The following is a 12,594-nucleotide window of genomic DNA, read 5'->3' on the forward strand; positions in this document are numbered from 1 at the left end:
TTATTCCTGTCCTGCCCCTAGGTTCATCAGAACCTTTTTTTTTTTTTGATTCCATATATATGTGTTAGCATACGGTATTTGTTTTTCTCTTTCTGACTTACTTCACTCTGTATGACAGACTCTACGTCCATCCACCTCACTACAAATAACTCAATTTCATTTCTTTTTATGGCTAATATTCCATTGTATATACGTGCCACATCTTCTTTATCCATTCATCTGTCGATGGACACTTAGGTTGCTTCCATGTCCTGGCTATTGTAAATAGTGCTGCAATGAACATTGTGGTACATGTCTCTTTTTGAATTATGGTTTTCTCAGGGTATATGCCCAGTAGTGGGATTGCTGGGTCATATGGTAGTTCTATTTTTAGTTTTTTAAGGAACCTCCATACTGTTCTCCATAGTGGCTGTATCAGTTTACATTCCAACCAACAGTGCAAGAGGGTTCCCTTTTCTCCACACCCTCTCCAGCATTTATTGTTTGTAGATTTTTTGATGATGGCCATTCTGACTGGTGTGAGGTGATACCTCATTGTGGTTTTGATTTGCATTTCTCTAATGATTAGTGATGTTGAGCATCCTTTCATGTGTTTGTTGGCAATCTGTATATCTTCTTTGGAGAAATGTCTATTTAGGTCTTCTGCCCATTTTTGGATTGGGTGGTTTGTTTTTTTGATATTAAGCTGCATGAGCTGCTTGTATATTTTGGAGATTAATCCTTTGTCAGTTGCTTCGTTTGCAAATATTTTGTCCCATTCTGATGGTTGTACGACTCCACTTTTAATATGCATATCCAATAAAAACTTGTTCAATTGTCTTCATGGAATGGACTGTACATGACATTGTACTGAATTCTTCCGCATTTAAGGATGTTTGAAAGAAGAGTAGTGAGAATACTAATAAATCATATATCTTTTATGTTGTGCCATTACTCTTAGCCAGTGCTTCTTGTAGATCTTAGTCATAACAAATTATAGATAGACCCAATAATGTGACAAATGATTTTACTAATCATGAGAACGAGGCATTCTTATTTCTCAGCACGCTGTCATGCTCATCAAGTGTTAGTAATTGTAAATCTCTAGTTTCTACGGAAAATAAATACAGTTGCCCAGGTCCCATGCCCAAGTCAGGAAACTAGTATTTCTAGGAATGGAGGCCCTGGAATTTGCATTTTATAAAGCTTCCCAGGTGATCCTGTTGCACATCCAGCGTTGAGAACTACTGAGAGGGTAGGGAGAGGTGAGACGGGTGATGCTAAGGAGGCTATGGGAATCTAGCCCCAAGGCCACAGAACCTCGGAGGGGCCTCGGAGGCCAGGGGAGGAGTTGGACAAATGATGCTGGGAGAACTTGATCAGAACAGGTTCACGCGCATGAGCAGACAGGACAGCAGGGCGGGGTTTCACTCTTTCATTCTGCTCTTGGGTGGGAGTGGTTGCAGTTCCCATGGCAACTCTTGGCCTCTCTTTCAGCAGCCTTTGCGGGAGGGCTGGGCAGGAGCTGAGGGCTGGGCTGTGGTCAGAGCAGGGCGTCTGAGGCAGGAGGGTAGTACAGTCCCTCACAGAAGGGCCTGAGGGGGCAAACTGCTGGGTCCTCTGGATGGGGGGTGTCCAGGAGGGTGGAAACTTACCTGTTTTCAAGGGGAGCAGAAGGGGAAAGAGTGCTTTCCTCTGGCTGCCCTTTCCACCCACAGCCTGTGCTGTGACAGCTGAACTACTGTTCACACAAAGAGCCACCTGGGGCACCGCCTCGAAGACACCCTGCTACACTTTGCTTAGAGCCAGTGGAGACAGCCCACCCCAGGCTCCCCAAGGACACTATCACTTGAGACAGCCCTGAGGGCACCCCCATCCCATCCTCCCACTTGAACCCAGGAGCTTCCCAGGTAGGGCCAGAGCAGAGCCAGCACTGACCTATTGGTTACGGCACAACTGGAAACAAGTTGAGTGCCTATGAGAAAATGCCTTCACTTACTGCCTGACTCATCAAGCACAGATGGCCCCACTCTGTTGGTCTGTGAGGTAAAGGGGGTAGATCATATTTTAGAAATATTACCCTACCCTCTACCCCTTGGACAGCAGATCTGCAGTGTCCATTATCACAGGGGAGGGGTGACACAGCAGAAGCCCAGTCTTGGCTTTGGAATTTCAAAAGCCTGACTCAACAGGGTAGGTAGCAAGAACTCAAGACACGGACAATGGATTTGGAAGACTATATGATGGGTTAGAGAAAAAGGCCCCCTCTTTCCCTACTGTGTAAAGATTCCACAGGCTGCTGGGTATTGGGGAAGCAAAGAGATTGTAGACATTTGGGGGGGCCCCGAGAAAAGGGCCCTGACAAGGGAGCTGTGTCTGAAGTGAGAGGGGAGTATGACAAATACCCTAGAAAGGTTTGGAGATGATAAGGGTAGAAGAGCCCTGGGCCCCATGTTTCCTGTGTAGAGGCTGGGAAAACAGCAAAACACAGGGTAGACCAGACCACTTGCTGTCTTGTCTCAGCAGATGGGCTTGGGATAGCCCCACAGAGCTTCCTAAAGTCCAGAGGGGTGCAGAGCCAGGAGCTAGAATGTCCCTGTGCCCCAGGAGCAGGCAGGCTCAAAGAGGCTTCGTGGTAGGGAGTGAGGGAGCACCTAGCAGGGGCCATGCCCACCGGTGACCAACCAAGTGACAACCACATGGTAGTGGGGATGTTTCAGCAGGTGCTGGCACGGGTGGATGATGATGGCTGAGGAACAAAGTCTTACACCACTTAAAGCCTCCCCCCATCACCGAACTTAACCGCAAGAAAAGGTGGGAGGGGAACCCCAAATTGGCTGAGACTAATTTCTGCAACCTGGTAAAATGGAGTTCATAATAGAAATTACATTTAGTGTTAGAAAAATTAAGTTACGTTTCTTACAGATTAGAGTTTGTGGACTGAGTTGTACCCACTATGTAAGTAACTAACATTTTCTTTCGAGTTTTGCTGTAAATAAAAGATGAAAAAAATTTCGGTGGAATAACACTCCACAAGCAAAAGAAACACCACTTGCAGTGTTTGTCAATTACAGATTTTCCTTCGGGTGTCACTGAATTCAGAAAGGACAGGGATCTTGCCGCAGGTTCAGATCAAATGACCATAGCATTTTCTGAGTGAAAGTTATAAAATCTAAGTTCATGGGCTGTTCTTTTTCTTTTTGTTTTCTCGACGGTTCATCCTCAGTGATCCAAACACAGGCCCTCCCTGGGGACTGAGAACACTGCTTGCTGGTGAGAGCTAAGGATGAGAAAGGAGGGGGGACCCCACTCCAACAGGCAGCTCTACAAAACTGCTGCTTTGTGGGGACCCACAGGCAGCCCTGAAATGCAATGCTGGGGGAGCAGGAGGGCAGTGGCAAAGTTGTGAGGAACCACTAGGGCAGTTTCCATGGGGGAAGCACAGCTGGGACTCCCAGGAGCTGGGGGCATGGGTGCCAGGTAGTCCAGAAGCCGAGGAATCCAGAACCCCTTCCTGAACCCATGGACTGAGGGCTCCCCACCCCACCGGGGCCAGGTAGGGAGACAGCAGTGTGGGTGGCACAAATCAGTCAGCCCTGGGGTAATCCTAGTGCCTCTGGTTCAGAGAGCTCCAGGCTTGACTCAGCTGTTCTTCATTTCATCATTCCACGGTGGACCAGGCATTCCTGAGGGCTTCTGGGAGCACAGGCAGGGCAGGGGCAATCGGGGAGGGCTGGAGAAGCCTGTGAGGGAAAGAGAAAGGAAGATTAAATGGGGAGGGGAGGTTGCCTTTCCAATAGGGGAACCTCAGTCTTGCCATCCTTGCTAAGCAGGTGGAATCTGCACCTCCACCCTCTGCAAACCCCTAGCAAACGTGCTACCAGGAAAGAGTCTGAGATCATGTCAAACTGACTGCGATGAGTACTTCGAGAGAAGCTCTCTCCTTTCAGCCTTAGTTCTTGCCGAGTGTGGAAATTCCATTCAGCCCAGGTTTAGTAACTGGCTTCCTTCCAGTGGAAGTCCAAGCAGGCGGGAATTGAATTGTGAAAGGGCAGGTCAATCTCCTGGGAGCCCCTGAAGTCACATCACTGCCTTGCCTTTACTCCAGCCCCTGTCCACCCCTCTTATGAGGGCCTCCATCACCTCAGCTGAGAATGGGACAAAGCAGTGGCCCCGCAGTGAGTCCTGACACTTGTAGTTTTCACGAGGCTGCTCAGCTCTGAACTGGGCCACTCCCATCCTCAGGGGGGCCCCAATCTGAGATCTGGGTGCCCGGGGAGTCTGAGGGGCTGGGGCTGAGGTCAATGGCCCAGGGCAGAGCCCACCTGAACAAGAGCCGAACCAGCAAATGGGGGGTGGGGGGAGGTGAACGCCGAGTCCCCGGCTCCCTTCGCTGGCTTCCGGGTGTGGAAGGTGGCCTAAGAGTGAAGACTCTGATGTTCTCAGGCCCCGAGGGCGTCGATGCCAGCAGGGCTCAGCACCAGAGCCTGAAGGATGTCGGAGAGGGACACCACACCCAGGAGGTGCTGGGTCTCATCCACGAGCACCAGCCGGTGCACCTGTGGGTCCACAGAGGCTCAGTGAGGGGGCAGTGCCATGTGGCTACGGCAGCCAACGAGGTTGGCACTGAGAATTAGGGGCAAACAATTTAACATAACTGGGGGGGCAAGAGAGTGTCTCCTAGAAACCAGTTAGCGGTGGCTCTGCCTGCCCTAGGGTGGTCAGCTGGCTGCGGCCCTTGGCCCGAGGGCCCCAATGACAGGACGAGTCGCCGGCCAGTGTGGACACCAAGAGCTTGGCCATGAGCTGGGAGGACAGGGCAGGTGCCTGATGGATAGGGCTAGCTGAAGCTGCTCATGAGAAGGACTGGGCGCTACATGTTGGGAGCATGTACGAAGGGGTGTGGGTACCTGCTCCCGGACAATCCGGTCAATGACTTCCCCCAAGGTCTCGTGGGGCTGGCAGGAAATGACTTCCTCCAGACACAGTGTCCTCTGCCTCAGTGCTTCTCCCACACTCACATCCAGGTGGTTGTATGTTTGTTGGGCTGCCAGGTGCTGGGCAGGAGGGAGAACCGCTCTTAATCAGCCCTCGACCAGGCTCCAGCCCCACAGATATCTCCCTCTATACACTTGTAAAGGCCCCCCTGGTCCACAGATACCCCCCACATCGATCCCCACACCTCAGCTTCCCTGTGGCACCCCCAGCTCCCCTCCATCCCCCCAGACACTTACAATCACATCAAAGCGGGAGTAGAGCCCCACGACCTGTCCTGCGGGGGTTGGGGGGCCGGGGAGGAAGGTGAGAGAAAGGGGAGAGGTTCAGGTCAGAACCAGGATGCTGTGTAAGGGCCCGGGGCTGGCTTGGGGAGTGAACTCCTCAACATCCTCCCCACCCCCAGGCTACTGGCTTTATAATGAGGCATCAGGCTGCCACCACCCTGAACCCACAGATCAAACAGTATTGCAGAGAGAGACACCTGACATGATGCCTCCTGATGTGACAAAATATGAGTACATGGCATCACCTCTGAAATATTCTAGCCTCAATGTATAGCCTGGGGACTTCCCGGGTGGCGCAGTGGTTAAGAATCCGCCTGCCAATGCAGGGGACACGGGTTCAAGCCCTGGTCCGGGAAGATCCCACATGCCGCGGAGAAACTAAGCCCGTGTGCCACAACTACTGAGCCTGCGCTCTAGAGCCCGCGAGCCGCAACTACTGAAACCCGCACGCCTAGAGCCCATGCTCCGCAACAAGAGAAGCCACCACAATGAGAAGCCTGCGCACCACAACGAAGAGTAGCCCCCGCTCGCCACAACTAGAGAAAGACTGCGTGCAGCAACGAAGACCCAACACGGCCAAAAGTAAATAAATAAAATAAAATAAATTAATTAAAAAAAAATAATGTATAGCCTGAATCTGATCGAGAGTTTAGATCTAATTTCCAGTTTACAGAAAACACAGGAAGAGAGGAACAATGTACAGGCCAACTGCAGAAAACAGAAAAAACTCTGGAAGTGCGACGTTCTACAGGACAATAGACCCAGGCTTCTCATCATCAACGTCATGAAAATTAAGTGGGGAGGGAACTGTTCTAGATTAAAAGAGACTTAAGGGTCAAAAGAAGCAAATTCAAAGCATAGACCTTAATTGGATCTTGATTTGAACAAATCAACTATAAAAAAAAGATACTCTTGGGGAAAATGGGGAAATGGAATTAGGATTGAATGTTAGATAACATTAATAAATTATTCATAATTTTGTTAGGTGATATAGGAAACATACTTATTTTAAGAGATTCAGATGAAGTGTTAAAGGGTGAAATGACATGATTCTATAATATAATTTACTTTAAATTACTTCAGTGAAAAAAAAAAGAACTGGTTAATGGCAATGTGTTAACAGTAGTTAATCTGGGTGGATAGGTGGGGTTTGTTATAGAGTTTTTTCTACCATTTTCATACATTTGAAATTTTTCATAACCAAAAAATAGATTAAAACACTTCTTGATATTCAGCTTCATTATGGTGATTTTTAACTTTGAAGCAGTTTACAGCCATGGTTCCTTTAACCCTTTTTCAGAGCAAGAAATTGAGGTCTGGCTCAGAGAGGCTAAGTAACTGATCCAAGGCTCAAAGCAGGCAGAGACTTCTAGCCCTGACTCCATCCTGGGTCGCGAGCTGATGTCACGTAGACCCCTGCTCCCCACAGTTCCACCCCAGCCAGAGCCCCCATCTTGGGTGTAGGTACCAGCTTCGTTGACCACAGGCAGTGCAGACACGCGCCTGTCCACAAAGATGTCCAGTGCGGTCAGGATGGGTGCCGTTTCTAGCACCATGGCCAAGTCTCGGAACGTGCCAATGCCCACATCTTGGATGGTGCGGGAGAGGAAGGAGGGCCCGGGCAGCAGGGTTCCCTGCTTGGGTTGGGGACAGGTAGGGATAAGGGTGGAGTAGCCCCCAGAGGGCTCCCAGCTGCTCCCTCCCCAATCCCTAGGGCTGAAGACTTCTCTGCCCCTCGGGTCTCCCGCTGAGGCTGTGCCCAGGCTCACAAAGATGTGCAGGAACTTGAGCAGCCGCTTGTGTGTGAGGATGTGGAGCACAGCGCCTGAGACTGGGTCCAGGACCGGCAGGCGGTGGATCCGGTTCTTGATGAGGGTATAGACGGCTTCGAACAGGCTGCAGAAGTGGGAGCAGTGAGCCTGGGGCAGCCTGGAGAGAGATGCCCTTCATCCCCGCCCCCGGAAAGGAGGACAGGGTGCCAAGGCTGCCTTGTCCGCAGTTTGCCGACTGTGAGCCCGTGAGTTCAGAACTGAGGAGCTGGGGAAGGGGTCTGTGCAGGGCAAGCAGCCTCAAGTGGGTGGCTGGGGACGCTTACCTGTCACTGGGAGAGATGGAGACCAGAGGCTTGAAGCAGCCTTGAAGGTAGATCTCTGCAGGAAAAACTGGAGTCAGGGCAAGGGAGCTGGCCACCCTGCCTCACTCAGCAGCCCCCAGCCCCTCGGGTCCCCTGGGCGCCCTATTACCTTTTCCCTGCTCCCCCCAGGAAATCCCCACCACCCATCCTCTACCCTAGGTCCTTAGCCCTACCCTCACCCTCACACCCTCTGCCCCTTTGCCCACTCACCCCTCCAGGTCTCAATCTTATGATCTTCAATCTCATAAATCTGGACCTAGAACATCAACAGAACTCCTGAAGTCAGACTCGGGCCCCCTGAACTCCCTCCACCCCAGCACAGATGGGTGCCGCCAGAACCCCAGCCCACTCCTCACCAGGGGGGACCTGTAATAGTGGTGCAGCACCAAGATGAAGTCTGTGATGGTCAGCATCCCTGCGGGGTGGGAGGGGGGGAACGGGGGTCAGCCTGGGCCTTGCGGTGGAAGGCAGGCTGAGGGCTCAGCCCCCCTCCCCCACCCGGCCAGTGTCCTCGGACTGAGACAAAAGTGGGGTTTCGGAAAGAGGAGAGTAGGGCAGCTCGTCCCATGCCTGAGAAATGGGGTTCTCCCTTTTATGCTTCCTCCGTAATTTCTCTCCTTTCCTCCCCATTTTTTCTTTTCTCCGCATTTCTTCCTCTTCCTTTTCTCTTTTCCTCCTTAGCACCTATGACATGGGACCACGGGGTAGTAGAGCTGGAGGGGTCAGCTGGTCACAGCTATCCCACAGATGGGGTCTCCCGGCTGGCACATTTCCCCCACGCCAGGCCCCTGCTCAGCTCAGGCCTGTGGTGTGTCAGAGCTCAGCCCCAGAAATGTCCCACAAGTTCCCCCCTTTCCCTTCCCCGCCACCTCTGCCTCCCCAGCCCCTTCTCACCCACAAAGCTCTGCTTCTTGCTGTCCCACAGAGGTGCCGCCCGGACGCCATTGGCCACCAGGGCGAAGAAGGCCTTCTTGATCTGAGCGCCGGGGAGAACGGTAGAGGGTGAGTTGCTCACTGGCCCTCAGAGCCCCCTGTCCCAACCGGGGTCCTTCCACAGGGCCTTCTCCCAGGCCCTCCACTACACGAGCCTGCCTGCCACTCGACATGACCCTTGTCGGCACATTTGCTACAGAGATAAGGCTGCTGGTGGCCAGAGGCACTGAGGTGACCCCTTACCAGGCACACAAGGGTGTAGGAAACTAACAGTGTTTCTACACCAAAGTCATATGTGTACAGATACACACAGGATAGTTTTTGCTAATCTAAGTACTAGAGGTGTAATTATTTATATGATATGTACGAGATATTTTTTTCTAAATAAATTTTACATTGACTCATTTTGGCTTCATCCTAAACAATATTATCTATACAGGCTGGTTGTATTTTTCTAATACATATCAAAATAAATACAAAACTACTAAATTAAATATATTTGTCTATATACTGCTAGAGTCAAATAGTGAACTGTGGACCATACATATACCCTGCTTCTTCTCTACACTACACACTGCTCTCCTATATGCGGCGAGAAGAAAGGGATCAGGTGTTTTGTAGCCTAGCCTAATGGAAGAGTGGGGACCAGAGCTCATCCTATTTTTCTCTTTGCAAAGTTCCCCGCTCTTTGTCCTAAGCCACCCTGCAATGTTTTCCATACAATTCAGGGTGTGCAAAATGCTTCTTCTCATCCTGGGTTGGCCCAGGAGTCCTCTGAAACTTGTAGGGTAAAGCAGGCCTTCCTATCCCCATTTTAGAGATGCGCGAAGCACAAAGACCTACCCCAAACCCTATAGATACTGAGTTGCAGAGCTGGGATGACAATTAGGGGGTGTACACAGAGAGAAAAAGCCCTCCTCCGCCGGTCTCCATGGTGCTAAGAAGGAATTCTGGAAGGGGCCTGTAGCGGGGCAGGGCTGGCAGGGCATCCTGGGGGCTGTGAGGATGGAGGTGGGGCAGAGCTGCAGCCTCACCTGCAGCATGGTGTCGAAGATGACCAGCTTGGAGCTGGTTGCCATGGCATCGTAGCAGGTGTGCTCCTGCATGAAGTGCATGTAGACCTGAGCCCCTGGCTTCCGCAGCTCATCATCCCAGCCCAGCCTGGGTAACAGTGCCTGCGGGGACGGGCATGGGGCCGGCCTCTCTTCCACCAGGCCGAGCTCATTGCCCCAGGCTGCTGTGGCTGAGAACTCTATGCCCAGATCCAGATCGTCTGTGCTGGAGCCGGAGGCTGAGGCTGCACAGTCAGGGGGGAGGATGTCCCGCTCTGCTGTGGGGGAGTCCACCCCAGCCAAGGGAGCAGCTTGGGTCCAGGGTGTGGCCTTGGGGAATGTGGCCTCCAGCCCGGTGGACTCAGCAGCTGGCCTGGACTGGAGACCTGTTAGGGGGGAGAGGACAGTAACTCCATCTTCCAAAGCACTTTCTCATCTGCTGTCTCCGTTCATCCTCACAGCAGCCTTGGGAAGCCTGGATGATGAGGCCCCCATTTTGCAGGTGAGAGAGCTGAGTCTCAGTGAGTCACACAGGATGGTGGCTCTGTCCTGAGTTGGCCAAGATGGGCCCCTGGATCGGCAATGCAGTTGTTCTCTCCCATGTGGGGAGACTGAGGCCACACGATGTCATGTGTCTGTGTTATGGGGAGATCCAGGGCAGAGTCTGGCCCCAGGATCGGGGACTTCCCACTGCCCCCAGTCCCTTCTCGCCAGAACTGGCCTTGGCCTCACCTTCCCCCAGGCCTGGCGGCTCCCCTTCCTCTACATCCTCCTGCCTTGTCCATCTCGAGGCCTTGGTCCCCTGTTCCCCATGGCTTCTTTCTGAGCTGGTGGTCATGGCTGGTGATGGCCATGAAGTGCTATCTCCTTGCTCTAGGAAGCTCATATCTGGAAGGGGGAATGGGGCCTGTTTGGTTAATGCGGAGTAACACAATAAAATCAATTAAAATGTTATGAATGATAATATTTAATATTTGCAAGCTTCAAAGGGCTTTTCCACCAACATGTTTCTCATTCAAACCTCACAGCAATCTTATAAGGGAGGCATTATCATCCCTATTTCACTAACAAGGGACCTGAGATCAGAGAGGTTAGCAATTTGCCACAAATCACACAGCTAGTAAGTGATAAAGTCAGGAGGGTCCAAATCTTCAGACTCTAGATCCCCCCTTTCTTCTTCTGAAAGAGGAAGGAGGAGGTGAGGTAAAAGGCGGAAGAAGAAACAAAGAGGAACAAAGAAGGAAAAAGAGAGGAAGACAAAAGCCAGACTAGTAGAGTGCGGGAGATTGGGGGCCTAGAGACATGGGAGAAAAGGAAGTGGGAGAAGAGGCTGGGCCCAGGAAGAGGGGCAGCCCCACCTACCTTGATGCTCAGGTCCCACGAGGCTGCTCCAGGAGGGGGTCTGTGGGAGAAGAATGTCTGAAGGGGTGGGGAAAATGCCCTACACTCTGAACCAAAGGGAGCTCCCCTTCCCACCACACACACACACGCCACAAACACACACACACAAACACCCACCCCACAAACACACATAAACACACACAACCTACCCAAACACTTATACGCACTCAGAAAGCCACATATTCAACACTTCCCAGACACACACAGAACCACATAGACTCACACAAAGAATATACACATGCAGACACCCTCATGCTCATATACAGAGAAAATCCTGGCCAAACACACCCACACGCACGCACACGCGCACACATCCACGCGGTGGTGCGCTCTCGGCCCTCCGGCCTCAGCGGCTCCAGCTCCCGCCACCCCACCCCCGCCCCGTACCCCGGTACCCTGCGCAGCGCGTGCTCCAGCTCCGGCGGGCTCCATGAGCGAGTGCGCAGCACTGTATCTGGGCAGCACTATTCTGGGCCCGGCCCCTGGCACCCTGCCCTCCCGGATCGGGTTCTCTCTGCTTGGGTGTCGGGCAGTGGGAAGGAAGGAGTCCACCCGCTCAGCTGCTCCAGCCCGGCAACCTGCTGGCCGGCGGGGAGGGGTGGGGCGCATGTGGAATCTCGATGCCTGGTCATGGGCTGCCTCCTGGGTTTCCGAGAACAGGAGAGAAGGACCCCGCTGTGAGGGCACTGGGGTGGGAGGAGGTGGACTCTCAGAGTCCCGGGTTTCTTCTCTGAGAGCCTCTCTCATCTTTGTCAGGCGCCAAAGGAGGGAAAACAGAGGCGGGTTGAGCTTAACTCTCTTCCTTTTACAACTTCGGTCGTGGGTGGTGCTAGAGTTAGAAAGGGCAAGTTGCAGCTGGGAGGCTGGGGATAAGAGGTTTGTGGGTGGTACCCCGGGAGAGTGGCCAATGTGTGTCCAGATGTCTCCATTTGAGTCCCAGAGGCCCATCCCTCTCTTCGGTGGAGGAGTTGGAACTGGATGTTTAGGGCAGGTGGGGAGTTGTGAGAATCGCCTTGAAGGAGTGAGGTGGGCTTGCGCTTGTCTACAGTGTGAGAGACACCTATTTCTACCTGTGGAGGTACATCCAGGTGTGCAGAAGCCCCAGTGCCCCCATCCCGCTGTGTGTGCTGTCCCTACATCTCCTGGTGCCAACAGGAACCCAGCCGGCTCTGGTGGCTGCCCACCCCCTTCCTTGGCATTCCTGGGGCCTGAGTCAACATCCAAATCAGGAATGCTGACCCAGCTGCTGCAGCTCCCCTCCCTGCCCCTCCCTTCCTCTCCTCCTTCCAGCCTCTTCCATCCCAGTCTCGCTGTGGAGTGGACAGACAGTAATGGGTTATTGGATTTCTCGCTGATTCAGTGACCGTATTTCCCATCATCCCTCAAAGCCCCTGTACTGCTTATGGGGACGGAGGAGGAGAGCAGAGCAGGGAAGGGGCTTGCCTTCCATGTGTCTTGGGTAGTACTGGGGGCAGGTGCAGCTCTCCTTCTGCAGGGTCCCTGTGGCCTGTTCCTGTCTGGTCCCAGATGATGGAATATCAAAGGCACAGCCAATGGGACACTTCAAATGGGGGAAAGATCACATGGACCTTCCCTGGAGATATGCGGTGCCTCAGACCCGAAAAGCCCCACCCCCTTGTGCTCTGGACCACCTTCACAGCCAAGCCAGATACACAACAGGTCCAGCTCACATCACTGCCTTCTCCTGCAATACCCCATTCTCCCCTCCACCTCAGATATGTTCCACCTACAGGACCAGTAACAGGGGCTCCTCTTTAAACAAAGTCTCCCTTGATTGCATCACCCTCATTGC

The 12,594-nt window shown here is 52.6% G+C and overlaps 1 protein-coding gene across 5 annotated transcripts; it reads right to left on the bottom strand.

Moving 5' to 3' along the window:
* Positions 1-3,065: 3,065 nt before the first annotated feature.
* On the bottom strand, positions 3,066-11,598 carry PRKAG3 (protein kinase AMP-activated non-catalytic subunit gamma 3). 5 transcript variants are annotated; one of them, XM_061187483.1, is made up of 14 exons: positions 11,177-11,598; positions 10,743-10,782; positions 10,113-10,268; positions 9,363-9,766; positions 8,290-8,371; positions 7,752-7,810; positions 7,606-7,651; positions 7,357-7,411; positions 7,031-7,157; positions 6,730-6,895; positions 5,214-5,251; positions 4,890-5,036; positions 4,305-4,538; positions 3,651-3,722 (listed from the first exon to the last, which is right to left on the bottom strand). In XM_061187483.1, exons 3-13 carry the CDS (start codon positions 10,264-10,266, stop codon positions 4,422-4,424), a joined length of 1,395 nt encoding a protein of 464 aa, XP_061043466.1. In that variant the 5' UTR covers positions 10,267-10,268; positions 10,743-10,782; positions 11,177-11,598; the 3' UTR covers positions 3,651-3,722; positions 4,305-4,421. The 5 variants fall into 5 exon arrangements, with proteins under 5 accessions (XP_061043475.1, XP_061043466.1, XP_061043457.1 ...); XM_061187474.1 differs by having other exon boundaries at positions 6,730-6,898; XM_061187465.1 differs by having other exon boundaries at positions 7,357-7,423.
* Positions 11,599-12,594: the final 996 nt, after the last annotated feature.

The sequence above is a fragment of the Eubalaena glacialis genome, chromosome 1 (genome assembly GCF_028564815.1).
Source record: "Eubalaena glacialis isolate mEubGla1 chromosome 1, mEubGla1.1.hap2.+ XY, whole genome shotgun sequence".
Lineage (NCBI taxonomy): Eukaryota > Metazoa > Chordata > Mammalia > Artiodactyla > Balaenidae > Eubalaena > Eubalaena glacialis.

Coding starts and splice junctions, on each gene's coding strand:
- PRKAG3 (XM_061187455.1), bottom strand. CDS start 10,266: ATGAGCTTCCTAGAGCAAGGAGATAGCACTTCATGGCCATCACCAGCC. Junction 7,652..7,751: donor ACTATTACAGGTCCCCCCTG/GTGAGGAGTGGG, acceptor TTGATGTTCTAG/GTCCAGATTTATGAGATTGA. Junction 4,539..4,889: donor ACCGGATTGTCCGGGAGCAG/GTACCCACACCC, acceptor GTGGACCCACAG/GTGCACCGGCTGGTGCTCGT.